Source organism: Myxocyprinus asiaticus, chromosome 30 (genome assembly GCF_019703515.2).
Source record: "Myxocyprinus asiaticus isolate MX2 ecotype Aquarium Trade chromosome 30, UBuf_Myxa_2, whole genome shotgun sequence".
In the NCBI taxonomy this organism is placed as follows: Eukaryota; Metazoa; Chordata; class Actinopteri; order Cypriniformes; family Catostomidae; genus Myxocyprinus; species Myxocyprinus asiaticus.
Window position 1 is genome coordinate 35,524,422 of NC_059373.1, and position 19,061 is coordinate 35,543,482.

The following is a 19,061-nucleotide window of genomic DNA, read 5'->3' on the forward strand; positions in this document are numbered from 1 at the left end:
AAAAACAAGAACAGGAAGACAGCCAAAGCCAGTGAATTTTGATCCGCTCATGGACACACCTTACTCAGTGGAAATCCTACTGTACTTTTGAAAGCTTCCTTGAAAGATAAGCACACCAAAAATGCACTGTTGACCAAGTGACAACACTGTATATTTGTATATGACTCTATCTGTTTCTATTTTAGCTGATTAAAATCAATGCCTGCTTTTCACTTATTCAAAACTAAAACATCAAGGCAAGTTAAACACTAATGCAAAGACAAGCCCAGTGAAAACCATTTTGAACTCGGAGCCTGTAGTTGCGTTCAAGAAATTCTATGCTGAGGACTTCCAGATGTGATCCTAGAAGAGCAATAAGTCACTGCTTTTCCAACAGTTTCATCCATCAACAAAAATGTGTTATGAGGAAACCTGGAAAAATAGTGTGGAGCTAAAGCTTCATGAAACTCGATCGTCTCCGCCCCGTTAGCTTTACTGCCCTAAAGCATCGAGTTACAGGAGCATTTTTTCCCATAGCAGTCACACGGAAGGTGGATTTGGTGGGTTTTTTTTTTTTTTTTTTTTCGCTGAGGGGGAGGATTCAGGATGTCAGCCAAGATGTGACAGAAGCGATGGGACGCTGAGAGAGAGAGAAGTAACTATCACTGCACGACGGGAAGAGGAAAGTTTATCTAGAGCGAAGAAAATACATTAAAAATCACGTCAAATGGCGACAAAGGTATGTGGGTTCACATTATAGGATATTATTTCTCCACGATTGCGGATGTAAATGTATATGAGGTTTCATACAGATATGAGGTTATGAGCGCTTCGGTTTGTTCTTCTGACGCGTCGCGTTTAGTATTTGATAACAATCTTTCGGACTGAAACGAATCCGCGGTGTAGTAGGTTGTTTTCAAAGACGCTAAAAGCTAGTTTTATTAAGCATATTGTTTTCCAAAAAGGTTTTTACTTCAGTAAACACTACTTTCTCTCTCTCTCTCTCTCTCTCTCTCTCTCTCTCTCTCTCTCTCTCTCTCTCTCTCTCGCTTTTTTTTTTTTTTTTTTTTTAATGTGCAGTCGAAAAAGTGCCACTTTTTGCATAACGATAAACAGAAGAAAACGATTATATATATATATATATATATATATATAAACAGTTATTTACAGATGCTCTGTCGTCTCTGAAATGTGGGCATTGTTATGTTAATTTGGGCCATATGAGTCGAGAACTTCACCGCAATGATGCATTCGCAATTTAGATTATGCAAACGACACAGTGGCTTTATGTCAAAACGGTGAGCTGCCTGTGTTCTCCAATGTAGAAGTGCGGTCTAGGTAGGCAGCGCACTAGATTTTGAGGCGCAGTCATTGTGTAGAACTGGAAAGCACGGGGATTCAATCAGACTCTTACTGCTCTTCGACAAAGGCCTTAAGACGAAGTTTGCCTTCTTGGGAAGGCAATGCAGAATACTGGTAGACTGTACGTAAAATAGTTTATGTATGGTCAGATATTCCCACCTTTACCTGAGATTGTTTAATCGTTTTACTGTAGGTGTGTAAAGGAGACAGTGTGATAAATATTGGCCTGCTGCATGCATCCACAATACGGGTTTTAGTATTTTACAAATATGGCTGACAACATCATGCAGTTAATGTGTTTTAAATGGAATCCTAACAAAACAGGGAAATGGTTGCCCTCATAAGCGCTCATCTTAGGTAAATAATGTGCTGAGGGAGGGCACTTTTGACCTGAATGGAGGTATTTCAAGTATTATACTAGATAAATGTATGGGAGCAAGCAAGTCATTTGTTTGAAAAACATTTATAGCCTTTTCTTCAAAAAAGTTCATTTAATGACTTTAAAAATGTAATGTGGTTTAACCATCAAGTAAAAGGTATGAAAATACTTTACTGCACTTTGAATACATAAGAGTGTACATAAGTGTTAATTAATTGTTCATTGTACTAAGTCTTCAAACATTTTATATATATATATATATATATATATCATACATTTTTGAGTCAAGAATATCAAGGAGTTTCTTCAGGGTTACTCACTGACTTTAATGTGCCTTTTCATGAAAATTTCAAAATTTTGATATTGTTAATTAAAAAAAACTTGAAAGCATTTTTAAATATATATATATATATATATATATATATATATACTGTATATTAGGGATGTCAATCGATTAAAATTTTTAATTGAATGAATTACTGCAGATTGAATTAATGCAGATGAATTAATCGAATTAATCACAATTAATCACATACATCATTATTTGCTGAGACAGGTCCCCAAATAAAGATAATTCATCTAAATAATGCATAATAATTCAAATACTTATAAATATAATATGTAGGGCCTGTAATAAATATATAATATGGACTGAAATTCAGTTTGAAATAAATTGCATTATTGTGGCATATAAATCAGAATAAATTCTGAATAAAAAAAAATCTGTTTTTAATATAAAACTTTTTCCAGAATTGTATTTATTATGATTATGATTATTATTATTATTAATTTACTGTCTGTGGATGGTAACACCACTTGACATTTTTGACTATTTTAATAGTTCTGGAAAAAAACAAAAAAAACAATAGTATAACGTCATTGACACATTCACTAAAGGTTTGCACGCTTGCATGGAAATGACTAAAGGAAACAGACATCATCAGACCAAAGATGATAATTTCCTAATATTAAAAGGTAGATATCTTATGTATTTGCTTAAATTTATTGTGTTATTAAATTAGACATGTTTTTTCCTACATGTCCAAGCCGATAATGATTTTCATTGACATTGAGCAAAGAAGATTAGAGACCAAGATTTTGTTTATGATACAGTTGTAACAATAGAAGCCAGTCAAATGAGTGAACAACTTTGCATGTTGTGTGATCTTTTAAAATAGTATTTGCAGATTTGCAATGCCATTTTTGCCTACATATCTTCTAGACGCTTTGAATTTTTTTTTTTTATAAAAGAGACAGTTCCTCTGTCCCAGAAAATTTGTTCTCAGCAGTGTTAATAAAAGCTCCACATATTCCATTTCTCTGTTCTTTATTATTTTTCTATTATTCTCTGTCTCTCTTGCATAATTCTGTAGCTGTCCGACCTGGAGAATGCCATTAACACTTTGGTCACAAACTTCCATGCTGCTTCTTCTGACAATCAGCCTACGCTGAAGGTAGATGAGTTTAAAAACCTCCTCTCCTCCCAGCTGCCAAATCTGGTCAAGGTAAAAACCCATTTTGCCATTCATTCCAGCAGACAAGAATGACTCAAAACTGTTTACTGTAATTTGCAGTGAAAACTTGTTGGAGTAGTGTAACGGATTGGATGGTTTCATGGAGAATGTTTCGGTTTGTGCAGTTAGATAGTGCCATGGTCTGATTACACGGATCAGTTTGAACGCAGGTTATGCCAGAAAAGGACACTGTGTGTGGCTCCATTGACAGAGCAAAATTATGGCTGCCATTGATTTGAAAGATAAATAGTTTCTCTAGGTGTCAGAGTGATGCAGCTCTTCAGTTACAGTCGGTACCAGATCATGTTATGGCAGGCCTTCTTCAGCTTGAGGGAGACCTTCTGACAAAACATATTTTTTTTAATTCCTTCTAGTTGCATGAAGAGAGAATGCTAATTTGACATTTACAGTAACATGAACAATGAGTCACTGAACCTGTGTTTTAATGTGAACATGATTGTGTTGATCCTTAATGTTGTAACATTCATAACAGCAGATTTGTTAGACTTGAAATTAGTTGCTAGACTTTATGATTTAGAGAGAATATTTTGGCACAGAATTCATAACTGTATTGCTCTTGTATACAATATATGAATATGCAACTATTACAAATAGTTTAATTATAATAATAATTATTATTATGTTTGTATTGCACTTTTCACAATAACAATTGTTCTAGCATAATTAAAAGTATAAATGTGTTGTTAACATTTGTTTTATTCATTGTATTTGAAATTGCTGAGACATTCTTAAAGCAGTGAGAGAACTTTAAATTTTTTAGACTCACAAGAATACTTTTTATGAAATTATACTGTACATAGTCACGCCCACAGTCTGTGTACTAACCGTCTGACGCTTATAGCACACAAAATTGTAAATGTTTTTCAGTCCAGTCAGACCAAATCTGATTGGCTGACTTCTACAGGATTTCCGAGAGCTTAGTTTGCGCTGGTCTGGGTGGAAGCATGAGTCAAGTTCACAAGGTTCCGTGTTAATACAATGAGCGCTTTTGAGGACTAAATAATCACACAATTTGCCCAAGTTTGCTAGGTTAGTCACATCAACTCTTTTAAAGATATTCAGAGTTTGGTTTGAGGCACGTAGCAGAAAGTAAAGCACATATCTATGAACAGAGCTGTATATTCTGCATTGTTTACTTAGGTACAGTGGTGTGGTCAGGGGTGGGCTATGGTGGGCCTGGGCCCACCCAAATTTGACCCAGGCCCAGCCAGAATATTAGGTATTATTCTTTGACTTCAAATAAATATTTATATAATAGTTTAAATAATGCATGAATTCTGATTTCTGAAAGTGTGAAAACTGTTTGAATGCGCCTCTTCTCTGTTGTTACGGAAAATTTTGTAAAAATAAATTTGTGAGAAAACTTGGCCCATACATTTTTATTGGGGTCCACTTAAAAGTTATTTCCTAGCTACATCCTTGCTTAGTTATGTCTGTGAAATACTCTGTAATGAGGCTCTGTGCTGTACTTACACTCGCTACATATTTTCCTTTGTGTTTTCTGTGCAATCGCTTGCAGAGACTCGCACGCCATTGTATAAATTATTTATTTTCCCATGCCGGTCTTTTATCATGGTATGAGCCGTCTTCGATAACCCCGCCCCTAAACATCACGTAATGACAAACCAGGCTGTGACTGGTTGCTTTACATGTCAGTTAGATGGCTTTTCCTGCCTAAGTGGGCGGTTCTTTGCCAATGATAGCTGCGATAGATCCAGACCTTTGCTATTTAAGTCAAAGATACTCTAGCAACTATTGGAACATGGCAGTGTGATACTGCAGATATTGTTAGATATTTTATGACAAATTGCTTGTTTTGTTCCTTTTTATGTAAGTCGCTTTGTACAAAAATATCTGCTAAATGACTAAATGTATATATATTTCTCTTTTGTGCTCTAGACGGATAGTTTGGGAGAAGTGCTGAAGCAAATGGATGTGAAAGATGGGGAAGGCATCAGCTTCAAAAACTTCTGGAGCTTGATCCAGAATTTGGCCTCCGCCCAGCATGGTCTGCTGAGCAATGAGAAGTTGTCCAAATGCACCTGCCTTTTACTATGAGCCGTTGGCTGCAACCACAGCTTCCACCAAGACCTGGTCACTCTGCATTTCTGTATTTACCCCAAACTACAATCCATTCATCTCCAAACAAAACATGGTCCTTTTAATTCCAATAAAAATGTTGCCAAAATAAATACACCTTGTACATCATTATGTCTGTAAAGAAAGCTGTTTTAACAGTGTTCTGACCGTTACAACGATCATCTCTCTTCCATCGATTTAAAGTATCAAGTAAATTTTCATGTACAGACAAGTTAACTAGTCATGAACCAGTAGAGCGCAACAGTGCCCAACCACTTAGTCAGCCGTCTTTGTTCCGGAAGTATTTTTCCCATTCATTTTTTCCATAGGGATTACATAAATCTTTCATAAAAGAGTTGTAAGCAATGAACCAAACCAACCAGCTCTGAGGTGAATCACAACATTACAAACTTTGATTTGATTAATAAAAAAAAGTATTTGAAAATAGGGCAAAAACACAAAAGTACAAGACTGTACTTAACGTCTTTATTGAGGGCACGAACTACAATCTCATGAAACATTGCAAATGGTGTAACTGATGTAAAAGGGCTAGAAAATGATAAAACTAATGATTTAAAACTTTTAATTAAAATAAACAACATATATAGATATTATTGCAAAATATTATGATATTTGCAAATATATACAAGTAGTTTGAGAGTGTATGGAGACTGGATTGCATCATTCAAAGTGCATCATGGGAGTTGGCGGTCGGTGTTGAACTCTTTTGCCAAAAGTGTTTTTTTTTTTTTTTGCTGTGATTCTTTGATTGGCGTATCTTTCTTTGCTGGATCATAGGTACTGTAGTTCTTCATCAGAAATTCAATGATTAAAATCTTTTTCTTTTTTTTTAAATAAACTTGAAATAATATGGACTGATGGCATCAACAAAAGCATATACCACTAATTAACAACCTCGGAACTCACGGTAGGTCTGTCTTTAAAAGTCTATAAATTGTCGTTAAAAATAAGTTCCCCACTGTAGAAAATGAATGGGAATTTTTCTTCTGGAACCAGACTGTTGCGCTCTGTTGCCTTTACTTCATATCCACCTTTTTCCTGAACATGGAAGTGTTCCATGGTTTCTAACGGACGCCTGTTTTCAGTTCCGGTCTCCAGTGTTTTTACTCGCATCAGCGCATGTTCTTAGTGGATAATGTGATGTTTAGTGTATTACATTTGTAAAAATTGTCACACAAAAAAAAAACATGTGGCTCCATAGTGCCGAGACTTTAGAGTTGCGTTTTTTGGCAGTGCCTCACCTGAGTGTGTAGATGACATGAAGAGATGGTCTGAGGTTAGCTGTGTTGATATCATTAACTTCTTTGAGTTTTAATGACAGACAACAACAGCACAAGTTGAGCGTGAAATTCATTTTTACTCCAAATAACACTTAAATGGTTGTTCTCCGTCTGGATTGCTTGTTTTGGTAGTTTTTACTTTGCTTCTAGAGACCAGAAACGGAAAACAGGCAAGGCAATTAGTATCATCATGGCTCCACCCAGGAGTTGCTCACGAAATCTGTGGATATCATAAGTGAACTGGAGTGCACTTTGTTTTCACTTGCAACTGGAGTTGCGGTTTTCAACACAAGTTCATTTAACATGATTGTTTGAACCTGTTTATTGCTCTGTAAAGTTAATGTGACCTGAGTATTTCTCTGTCATAACACTAATTTAGCATTTGACACTATTAGTCTAAACTATAGCCATTTTAGTCTAAAGCATGTGTGTCATGATGCAGAAATAAACTAATCGATTTTGGGGGGAAAAACAAAAACAAAAAAAGCATTTATTTATATTTTGTAATTCTAATCTTTATTTTTTTTATTTTTTATTTTTTTTAACCAAAACAATAAATAAATAATTTCTACCCTGAGTTATTGTGTAATAAAATTCATCTCAAACACAGTCCATTTGATTATTAATGTTTTTCTTCAAATGTTTTAATTTTAGAAGTTTTAAATCCATTATTTAGAACAAAGTTGGTCTAGCAAGTCAGTCCACTGTCGGCCATCTTTGAACGCTCTTGGGAAGCTATTTCCAGTCATGCCAGTGCAGCTCCTATCTACATGAATGGGGAAAGACTGAAACCTCAAAAATGGTTGGTCAAGATTACGATCAAAGAACATATTTCAAATCAGCAGTAAAATTTGATAATATTGTTCTTCTTTACCTTAAATTATGCTAAAACGCGCAATTTTTCCAGCTTGTATAGCTTATGCGCATGCACACTCTAGAGTTGATTGACAGGTGATGTCTGTCTCTAAAAGCTGATTGGCTGTTTTACCTGTAAGGTGGGACTTCCTTTCTACAGCCGTTGTCCTTTGGCGCTTAGAGCTCCTTGGTTGGGCGTTCCACTTTCTCCCTTTAATTTAAATAGGTGGCCCATCTCTGCTAAATATTCTCTGTTTGGAGTCAATAATGTTTGGAAAACCTGAACCGCACTGTGAAAAAACAAATTTCATTAGGTGAAAAAAAAAATGTAGGTGTCTTTGTGCATAGACATATGTAGATGCCGCATTGGCTGCTGGATCATACATCAACGTCTCCGCCATATTGGACCGGGCAACTAACTCTCAGAAGACTGGACTGGAAAAAAGATGCCTGACTCGTGTGCAGTTTGGGGCTGTACAAACCATCACACAAACCAAACCAGATCTCGGGGAATTACCTTTCACAAGTAAGACTGAACAATTGTTTCTTGTTGTATTTGGTCATTATAACATTATGTTGACAGCTAATTAGTTGGCCACCAGAGTCAGACTATTAAGAACCAGTGATAATGCTAGTTAGCTATGAAAGCTGAGACTTTATAAGTAATCATATAAAGTTTATATGATTTCTTATAAAGTCTCAGCTTATATTATAGTTTGTATTATAAACTAAATTGCCCATAATTGAGATTTTCATCTATATTGGCGTTTTTCTCCAAACTGACTTTCATGACAAGCTACTCGTTTTGGCTGAGCGAATTACATATTGTGAATCTGACTGAAGTTAACTTGCTAGTTAACGTTTCTCACACTTTGAAGGTTTCCCAATGATAAAGAGTTGAGGAGGCAGTGGGAAGTAGCTGTAAGAAGGGAAGTTTTTTTCTGAAATTGGTTCAGAGAATGTTTTTTGTTTTATCAGGAAACACATTCAAGAAAAACAGTTTGGAACTGACAACCTTCATTTTTTGCTCTTGTCATTAGTTGTGTCTGTCTTCCACAAACTAAGGCTGCACCACATTGCCAAACTGAACACTCTTAAATTACAGAGTGGCAACTCACAAAAGAAGCTGTGCAAAACAGTTCTGTCCAAGGGTTTTAGCTCCCATCCCCCTGTTTTGTAAAAGAAGAGCATAACTTGTACAGGTGGGATCGGCTCCAGCCCCCCACGACCCTGCAAAGGATAAGCGGTTATACTGTAGATGATGGATGGATAGATATTCTATATAGTCTATTATGTATTATTATTATATTATACTATTATATAATTGTACTATTCACTACTTACTATTTTATTTTATTATTTGCTACATTATACTATTATTTATACTACATATACTATTTGCTATTATTAATCTATTATTATTGTTGTTATTATATTACTACTATAATATAATATACTCATACTACACCTTATTGTATTTATAGGCTATTAATAATAATAATATGCTATACAGCTGTACTTTACTGTTTATTGTACTACTACTACATCTCACTTTATACTATATTACACTTATATTCCATACTATTTATAATGCACTATGTTTTTACTCTTTTTACCATATCATGTAAATATGTTTTACTGCTGTAACACCTGAATTTCCCCTCTAGGGATCAATAAAGGCGTATCTTATAATTGTCTTTGTAATTGTCTGCCTTGGAGTATATCTGTATCCTTTCACTGCTATAAAAATATAGAAAGCAGACTGACTGCCAATATCTCACTATCTGACTTGTATTTGCCGATTTTGTTCCATTTTTCTCAATGATGGTCTATTATTAGTTCTTAAAGATGCACTATTTCGATTTTTTCCTCCAGTATTTCAAAGTGAATGAGCTGTGTTCTGACGTGGAGCACAAGAAAAGCTAAAATGATGGGGACATTTCCACAATGTAAAAAACTTTCTGCACATTTCATGTACATTATATTACATTATAGGGACGTCTCCACAAGTATTTAACCAAGGAAAATAAGCCAAATCCATGCTTGACCAGCATGAGTTTTTACAATTCATTATGACAATGAATTATTTTCCAAGCCTAATCGAGATTCTAAGTAACTGGAGACAAAACATTTTTTGTACATAAACCACTGAAATCGGTTTAGAAATGTAAACGTTGTTGTGCTTTTTATCCAGAAAAACCGCAGCTCCCCCGTTTACTTGTATTTGCTTACAGGCCAGTCTTGCCCAGTCCAATATAATGGACGCGTTGACGTATCGCAGCAAGGGGCCGAAGCGGCCTATGTGGCGTCCATGTATATAAACTCAGCAAAAAAAGAAACGTCCTCTCACTTTCAACTGCTTTTATTTTCAGCAAATTTAACATGTAAATATTTGTATGAACATAAAAAGATTCAACAACTAAGACATAAACTGAACAAGTTTCACAGACATGTGACTAACAGAAATGGAATAATGTGTCCCTGAACAAAGGAGGGGTAAAAATCAAAAGTATCAGTCAGTATCTGGTATGGCCACCAGCTGCATTAAGTACTGCAGTGTATCTCCTCCTCATGGACTGCACCAGATTTGTCAGTTCTTGCTGTGAGATGTTACCCCACTCTTCCACCAAGGCACTTGCAAGTTCTCTGACATTTCTGGGGGGAATGGCCCTAGCCCTCACCCTCCGATCCAACAGGTCCCAGACATGCTCAATGGGATTGAGATCCGGGCTCTTCGCTGGCCATGGCAGAACACTGACATTCCTGTCATGCAGAAAATCACACACAGAACTAGCAGTATGGCTGGTGGCATCATCATGCTGGAGGGTCATGTCAGGATGAGCATGCAGGAAGGGTACCACATGAGGGAGGAGGATGTCTTCCCTGTAACGCTCAGCGTTGTGATTGCCTGTAATGACAACAAGCTCAGTCCAGTGATGCTGTGATACACTGCCCCAGACCTTGAAGGACCCTTCACCTCCAAATCGATCCCGCTCCAGAGTACAGGCCTCGGTGTCACACTCATTCCTTTGACGATAAACGCGAGTCCGACCATCACCCCTGGTGAGACAAAATCGCAACTTGTCAGTGAAGAGCATTTTTTGCCAGTCCTGTCTGGTCCAGTGAAGGTGGGTTTGTGCCCATAGGCGACGTTATTGCTGGTGATGTCTGGTAAGCACCCGCCTTACAACAGGCCTACAAGCTCTCAGTCCAGCCTCTCTCAGCCTATTGCGAACAGTCTGAGCACTGATGGAGAGATTGTGCGTTCCTGATGTAACTCCGGCAGTTGTTGTTGCCATCCTGTACCTGTCCCGCAGGTGTGATATTCGGTTGTACCGATCCTGTGCAGGTGTTGTTACACGTGGTCTGCCACTGCGAGGACAATCAGCTGTCTTTCCTGTCTCCCTGTAGCAGCTGTCTTAGGTGTCTCACAGTACAGACATTGCAATTTATTGCCCTGGCCACATCTGCAGTCCTCATGCCTCCATGCAGCATGCCTAAGGCACGTTCACGCAGATGAGCAGGGACCCTGGGCATTAGAAAGTCAGTAGAAAGGTCTCTTTAGTGTCCTAAGTTTTTATAACTGTGATCTTAATTGCCTACCGTCTGTAAGCTGTTAGTGTCTTAATGACCGTTCCACAGGTGCATGTTCATTAATTGTTTATGGTTCATTGAACAAACATGGAAAACATTGTTTAAACCCTTTACAATTAAAATTTGTAAAGTTAATTCGATTTTTACAAAATTATCTTTAAAATACAGTGTCCTGAAAAAGGGACGTTTCTTTTTTTGCTGAGTTTTATATGTCTATGTCTTTGTGCCTTCCTGAGCCTATGTCCTACAAAAAAAAAACATTTTCTCAAAAATAATTTTTTTCTTATTTTTTTGTCCTTTCAAAAATCTTTTTTTTTCTTTATCTCAATAGAAATGTTTTCTCTCCAAATTTTTTTTCTCCTAATTTTTTTCTCCAAATTTTTTTTCTTCTCAAGAGGCAACATGAGAATTTTTGTTTTTCTTGCTTGCTAGCTGACAATTAGCATGCGGTACCAGCCTCGGCCACCAGATGCCACTATCAGTAAGCATGAAATCTTGTGCTTAATGTGACAGATGACAGCTGTGGTACTTGATCTGTTTATTTTTATTGTTGTAAAATACAAAAGGAATGTTTTGCAAATCGTAATCAAGGAAATAACATACTGTATATAATGTTTGAGAATCTACTAATACGTGAGATCCCAGAATTAAATGAATATACCTCAGGTTACTATGTTTCATATGACATTCGTTGTGCAGTGTGACAACTGGAGTTCTTTCTGGTTGTTTAATGACTCGAACCAGCATCTCCGGCATTTGAGGCGGGTGCGCTAACAAGGAGACTAAAGGGTACAGCCTCTAACGTCAGTCGCTAGTGCACCTCTTGAGGTCAGGAGAATGAGGTTTATACACATTGCACAGCTATCTATTGGCTACCGTTACACCTGCATAGAGTTTGCAAAGCAAAGTGTTAGATCTTAATAATCGTATAATAATGTGAGTTGCTTTTGGATAATTATCACCAGGATGGTGTGCCCATTAAAACACTTGCAGCTCACATTTTCCATATCGTGTTTCAGCAGTTGTGGTCAAACATCCCATAAAAGAAGCTGTTGACTTAAAACGCAACAACTCCAAAAGCCACCTCACGAGAAGTCGGGGGAGGAAAATCACCATAAGCAAAGACGCAGCAATCACAGGAATATAGAGGTGGAGATTTAACTATTAATAATCTACAGGTGGTGAGACAAGTGGATGGCGAAAACCCATTGTGTCATTGCGTAGGTGAAAATTCTCAACACAAATAATCGAATATAAACTTGAAATGTACAGAAGAGCAGGTTTATTGGCACTTTTGAAAAATATCTTAGAGATCTGCACGGCAAAGTCATAAGAATAAAGGAACGCGCACACATAACACTCCCGGAACTTTGTGACGCGCTGTCGCTCTGGACACTAGAAGTTCTTCAGAGCAGTGGTTCTAGTGGTTCAACTGGTTTGGCTTTGGGACCCAGATTGTACAAAACCCAAGGATGTAACCACATATTCAGGATTGGGTGGGGGGTTAATAATCAACCATGGAAATACCCCATAACAATAGACCACTTTTATGAATATTGGGGTGGACATGTCCCCTCAATTTCTATGGTGGTTACGGCCCTGACAAGACCTGAATTTAATGGATCCTGCATGGGTCACATTTTCTTTTAACTTGCATAGTTTTGTTCATGGTTTCAAGTATAAATGTGACATTATTTTTGTTGATGTCAAAAACAAAAGTTCTCTCCCTCCTTTTAGTTGATAAGCATATTTATTTATAAGAGCCCATTATATTTATTATCCAGTTTATTTCCTAATATTAAACATCATTCTAATAGAAAATAGGCTATTAGATAGTGTTTGTATCTATAAAAATATTACTGTACACTGGCAATTGCAAAGATGCTGTTCCATTATCAGAACAGGACAGCTCATATGAAAATACTGTAATTGGATGTAAGCTTCATTAGCTCTGGCTTTGCTAACCTGTTATACCCACCGGATCATGAATACAGTTGTTATTCACTTTTTGTGACTTCTGAGTGATGCAAGCATCTCCTTTTGTCGAAATTCTGCATTCTAAATCTTAAATGTGTCACTTGATTTATTTTGACTTAATTTAAAGTCTATAACACCTAGTCTATACCGGATGCGAGCAGTCATTGGTGCCCTCTAAAAATGACCATGAATTTACTATGGTGACACTATGTGTAATAATAATAGTATATTAGATAAATATAGAATAAATATTATTATACTACAACTATGGCTCTATTAAATTTGTATAGGCTACATTAGGGTGTGAGAGAATATCTTTCATTTTTGTTGCAACTATGGCAGTTTCTAAATGTTTATATCTTGCATTTAGACTTTTACAAGATATAAACATTTAGAAACTGCCATAGTTGCAACAAAAATGAAAGATATTCTCTCACAAACAAAAATATTCTCTTAAATATGCATGTTTACAGTTGGAAAGATGCCAGCTGACAAGTACCATTAAAGATTTACGCTGCGCGTTGCAGCTGAGAGCTCAAGACCGGTCCGTGAGTAAACGTCTTGGTTACTTTTGTAACCTCCGTTCCCTGATTGAGGGAATGAGAAGTTGTGTCGATGTAGAGACACTAGGGGTCGCCCTTGGGAGCCCCAAATACCTCTGATCTTTGAGAAAAGGCCAGTGGGGATTGGCTAGTGGAATTTGCATGCCACTCCCCCGGACATACGGGTATAAAAGGAGCTGGCTCGCAACCACTCAATCAGGTTTTGTGCTGAGGAGCCGAGACAAGGTCCCGGTCATTTCAGCGGGTAGTTCAGTGTTGTGGCAGGAGGGACACAACGTCTCGTTCCCTCCATCAGGGAACGGTGGTTACGAAAGTAACCAAGACTTTCCCTATCTGTACTCACTCGAAGCTGTGTCGATGTAGTGACACTAGGGGTCCCTATACAAAATGCCACAACTAGCTGAACTGTGTTACGTGAACTGGCGGTGCGAGATGGGCAGACCATTGTGCGTCTCGAAGCCAGCACACCCAGCCATCACGTAACCTCCCTCAATGCTCTTACGAGCATCATATGGTCCCCTGCACCTCGGGGACAAGTCGACTGCCCAAAAAATGGGGACCGGCTGCCCCAGCCGTGGCCTCTTCTCTTTCTTCTCCCCAAAAGGAAAAATCGTTCAGCTGGGGGCCATATAGCGTCCGCGTCGGGGGGATGTCACTCTCAAGGGGAAGACACCGCGGAGACCACACCCTGCCCAAGGGGGAGGAAATTGTGTGGAAATACGTCACATGGTCTTACCGAGTCTTGTAGGCAGTGTCTCATGTGGAGAAGTCCCCGTGGTAGGTCCTACCCAGGGGGGGAGGAGCTCTACAAACACAGCAACCGGGGCAGAGGGGCCTCTGCCCAAAGAAGACGCGGGTTCACCAACGGGGGAACCGTCTCGTGGAAGATACATCACACAGGGTTATATATGGGAAACCAGCGCATGTGGAGCACCTACCCCAGTACAGGGCCAAGTTAGCACATGTACTGGGCCGGCAACTAGTTTCTCCGCAAACTCGCCTGCCACAGGGATAAGGAGGAAGGACATCCAGGGTCCACGACTTCGTGAACATGACTGGGGGTAAAAAGCGCATGTCTTCGCCTCCGGGAGAGAAAAGGCACTATACGCAAGCGGTACACCCGGCCAGCTGTCCCACAACTTACCTGCTCATATCTGACAACACACGGGATGAGACCGGCTCAAACCGGAGATTGTAGAACCTCATGAAGGTATTGGGTGTTGCCCAGCCCCGCTGCTCTGCAGATGTCTGCTAAAAAGGCACCACTGGTCAGAGCCCAGGAGGCTGCCACACTCCTAGGAGTGTGCTCATAGCACCAAAGGGGGCGGCATGTCCTGAGCGTGATATGCCAAAGCGATGGCGTCAATGACCCAGTGGGCGATCCTCTATTTGGAACTCCCTTTCCACTGTCCTCCAAAGCAGACAAAGAGCTGCTTAGAGTGTCTAAAGCTCTGCGTGTGATCCAAATAGATGTGCAAAGCACACACCAGATACAGAAACGACAAGGCTGGGTCTGCCGCCTCCTGGGGCAGCGCTTGCAGGTTCACCACCTGATTTGATGTACGCAACCGTCACCGTGTTGTCCATCTGGACCGCGAACTGCCGGCGGTCTCATCCCAGAAATCGACCGGGGCGAACGAGCGTGCTGGGGAATGGGAGGCCCGTGGGGGCATGCCCGGCAGAGCGGCTCCCATTAGGGTCCCCAAATCCCCAGTGCTAACTGACGCGGTCTCAAACCCGTAGGTAGAAGGACCGCGGCGGGGAGCCGCTGGGGTGGCTTTCCCTCTGAGGAAGGAAAACCACGACCGCAACATTGCCATGGTCATGTTCTCGCAGTGAGGACATGGCCCGTCCATGAACGCTGTCTCCGAATGGGCAGCGCCCAAGCACATGTAAGGCTGGAGTCGGAACGTTTGGACTAAGGGATGAATACTCCCTGGGAGAACAAATGACTTTCCTGAGAATTAACATTTGAACACTCTCTTGCATAAGTAGCAACACCATCCGAGACGCACCACACCGAGCAGTTTACACCTCACCCTTGCACTCTCCCCATCACTCTCTGTTCCCCCTCTTCTCTCCCTCACCTAAAACTCACTCAAGATCTATGCAATGTTAAGTGTGTGCAATAAGTCACTATACATATTTAGTATCATTTCAAAATGTCTCAGTGCATCTGGTAAAATGGTCTCATTCTCCCAGCCATTGTACAAACCTCCAAGAAGTTCTAGAAAATGAGAAATATTGTGTGCCACTTAAGGTGTGCCCTCCCCCAGACCCTTCATTCAAACTACCTCCTGTATGTAAATAAGTGCTCTCTTCTACAGATATCGAGAACCCATTCAATCACAAATTCTGATTACCCATTTGTGACCCCCTGAATAGGGGACCAAAACCTAATTATAATTGCAGACACCACCATTTGGTAAGCCTATTAAATTATCTGGGTATTTAAGGAGAGATGGCAAAAGGTTCAGGGAATCTGTAGCCAGATCTCCCGCACGATCACTGTGTGTAGTTTTCATTGCCAGGTAAATATTCTTAAATTCCTTGATCTCTGAATTGTTGATATTGTATGTGATTGGCTAATGATTTTATTCTTTGAATTGGATTTTGAATTATTGTTTTGTTACCTGGTTAATAAATTGTTATGTTTAAAATTGTTCTAATTGACCTTGTGTTATTAACTCTAGTAGATTACGTTAAGACCATAACACCACAAATCTATGCTCAAAGATTTGTGGTGTTATGGTCTTATGGGGTTATGGACTAAAATACAGCTTCGGTGGAGCAGAGGGGCACACCGACTGATGTTTTAGAGCTCCGACTAACACACTGGCATCAGTCATGTATACTTAGACTGTAGAGGCTGATAATGGGTTTTTCCGTTTAGAACAACAAGGTGTTGTCAGACCAGTCTAAATAGGGGTGAGCCTCAACCTCTGATTATTGTAATATTATTTTAACTAAGTGTACATGGGAAACCATGGCATGATTATACAAATTTACCATTAGAAGAAGTTAAGTTGGTCAGCTTAGTTCTATGGTAATGGTCATGACCTCTGGTTAGATATAGTCTTACCTTAATTAAGTGTGTTCAGATCTATGGGGACTAGATAATATATTCTAGAATGAGCAAAGCAGAGTACGGCCATCTAGGATATTAGTCACTCGCCTCTGTCTAATGACCAAGATTGAAGAATTTGTGATTATGAGATCGTATACCCAGCCGGTACGAGACTCAAAGTGTTGTAGGAATCCGGATGAACGAGTGTAGAATGTAAAGTAAAGTGTTAAATAGAATAATCAAACATTCATCTAAATTTAATGATTAACAAACATCATTTAAACCTTTTTTCATTATTGGAGTCAGATGAAATAAAGAAGTAATACATATAAGGAAATGTATTTAATTTAATCTTGTAGTGTTGCGTAAAAGGAAAAACAGTAACACGCAGATACCCTTCTACCGCGCCATTGGCTGCCGTCCTTGGACCAGTGGGCGGACCCTACACACGTAAGACATACATAGGCAATCATAGCCGTCGGAAGCGGAGAGGTAATGACCGCAACCAGGAATTATACACAAATGGAAAGACATCTTTAAAAAGACGCTCTCCGTGAGTGCCACTCTTTTAGTAGGAAAATATACTCTTTTATTAGGAAGAATATACTCTTTTAGCTGCTGAAGCGCCCAGGGGCGTTCTCTGCACACCACCGGTGCAAGAGGGGGAGAAACCGCTGTAATGCGAAGTAAAACGAACAGCTATCGAGGTGAATGGATCAGCGGAGGAATTCAGCTCGCTGAAACACAACCACTCGGCTCCGAAGAAAAAATCTGAATGAGTGGTTGCAAGCCAGCTCCTTTTATACCCGTATGTCCGGGGGAGTGGCATGCAAATTCCACTCGCCAATTCCCACTGACCTTTTCTCAAAGATCAGAGGTGTTTGGGGCTCCCAAGGGTGACCCCTAGTGTCACTACATCGACACAGCGTCGAGTGAGTGACAGATAGGGTACGCATCTGCTCTGCCTTCAACTCCATCCATTAATCCAGGTAGCACACAACTTTTGAAGCGTTTGCCGGTTGATATTCCTTTACAGAAAATGGCAGCTTATAAGAGGTGAACGAGAGAGAAAGTTGGCCAACACTGAAGTCGCACCAGTGCGACCTATAATAAAATTTAGTTGCACTGATGGGAAACACATGATGGCAACACATAACTCCAATGCCATCATTAAGTTTGCTGATGACACGACGGTGGTAGGTCTGATCACTGACAATGATGAAACAGCCTACAGAGAGGAGGTGCACACTCTGACACACTGGTGTCAGGAGCACAACCTCTCCCTCAACGTCAGTAAGACAAAGGAGCTTGTGGTGGACTTCAGGAGAAAAGACAGAGAACACAGTCCAATCACCATCAATGGAGCACCAGTGGAGAGAGTCAGCAGCTTCAAGTTCCTGGGTGTCCACATCACTGAGGAACTCACATGGTCCGTCCACACTGAAGTCGTTGTGAAGAAGGCTCATCAGCGCCTTTTCTTCCTGAGACGGCTGAGGAAGTTTGGAATGAACCGCCACATCCTCACACGGTTCTACACCTGCACTGTGGAGAGCATCCTGACTGGCTGTATCTCCGCCTGGTACGGCAATAGCACAGCCCACAACCGCAAAGCACTGCAAAGGGTGGTGCGAACTGCCAAACACATCATCGGAGGTGAGCTTCCCTCCCTCCAGGAAATATATACAAGGCGGTGTGTGAAAAAAGCTCGGAGGATCATCAAAGACTCCAGCCACCCGAGCCATGGGCTGTTCTCACTGCTACCATCAGGTAGGCGGTATCGCAGCATCAGGACCCGCACCAGCCGACTCCATGATAGCTTCTTCCCCCAAGCAATCAGACTTCTGAACTCTTGATCTCCCACGATCAAAATACATCAGCCCTGCACTTTATTACTCTTTTATCTCACACCGGACTGTCATAAATTATATTACTGTTATTATATTATGTCTCTCTTAACAACTGACTATCAACCGACAGCCTGAATGTCAATACAGTACAATACTGTACATTCTATATATATACTTTTTTCATATATATTTTAATTTTTATTGAATAATGTGTATCTATATAGTAAAAAAAAAAAAAAAAAAACAGCATATTGTATACTGTACAGTGTATGTTATTATTTGTATATTGTTGAGTGTAATTGTGTATAACAGATGTTTAAATTGTGTTGTGTTAATTTGATGTTTTAAGTTGTGTAATTATGTATAACAGATGTTTAAATTGTGTTGTGTTAATTTGATGTTTTAAGTTGAGTGTAATTATGTATAACAGATGTTTAAATTGTGTTGTGTTAATTTGATGTTTTAAGTCGAGTTTAATTATGTATAACAGATGTTTAAATTGCGTTGTGTTAATTTGATGTTA

The 19,061-nt window shown here is 39.4% G+C and overlaps 1 protein-coding gene across 1 annotated transcript; it reads left to right on the plus strand.

The window, feature by feature from the left end:
* The first annotated feature begins 553 nt into the window (after positions 1-553).
* Positions 554-5,447, plus strand: LOC127421251 (protein S100-A8-like). Its single transcript, XM_051664134.1, has 3 exons — positions 554-718; positions 3,094-3,225; positions 5,155-5,447. Exons 1-3 carry the CDS (start codon positions 707-709, stop codon positions 5,311-5,313), a joined length of 303 nt encoding a protein of 100 aa, XP_051520094.1. The 5' UTR covers positions 554-706; the 3' UTR covers positions 5,314-5,447.
* The last annotated feature ends 13,614 nt before the right edge of the window (positions 5,448-19,061 follow it).

Excerpts from the sequence above, each read along its gene's own strand:
- LOC127421251 (XM_051664134.1), top strand. Across the intron at positions 3,226-5,154 it reads AGCTGCCAAATCTGGTCAAG|ACGGATAGTTTGGGAGAAGT; the intron begins GTAAAAACCCAT and ends TTTGTGCTCTAG.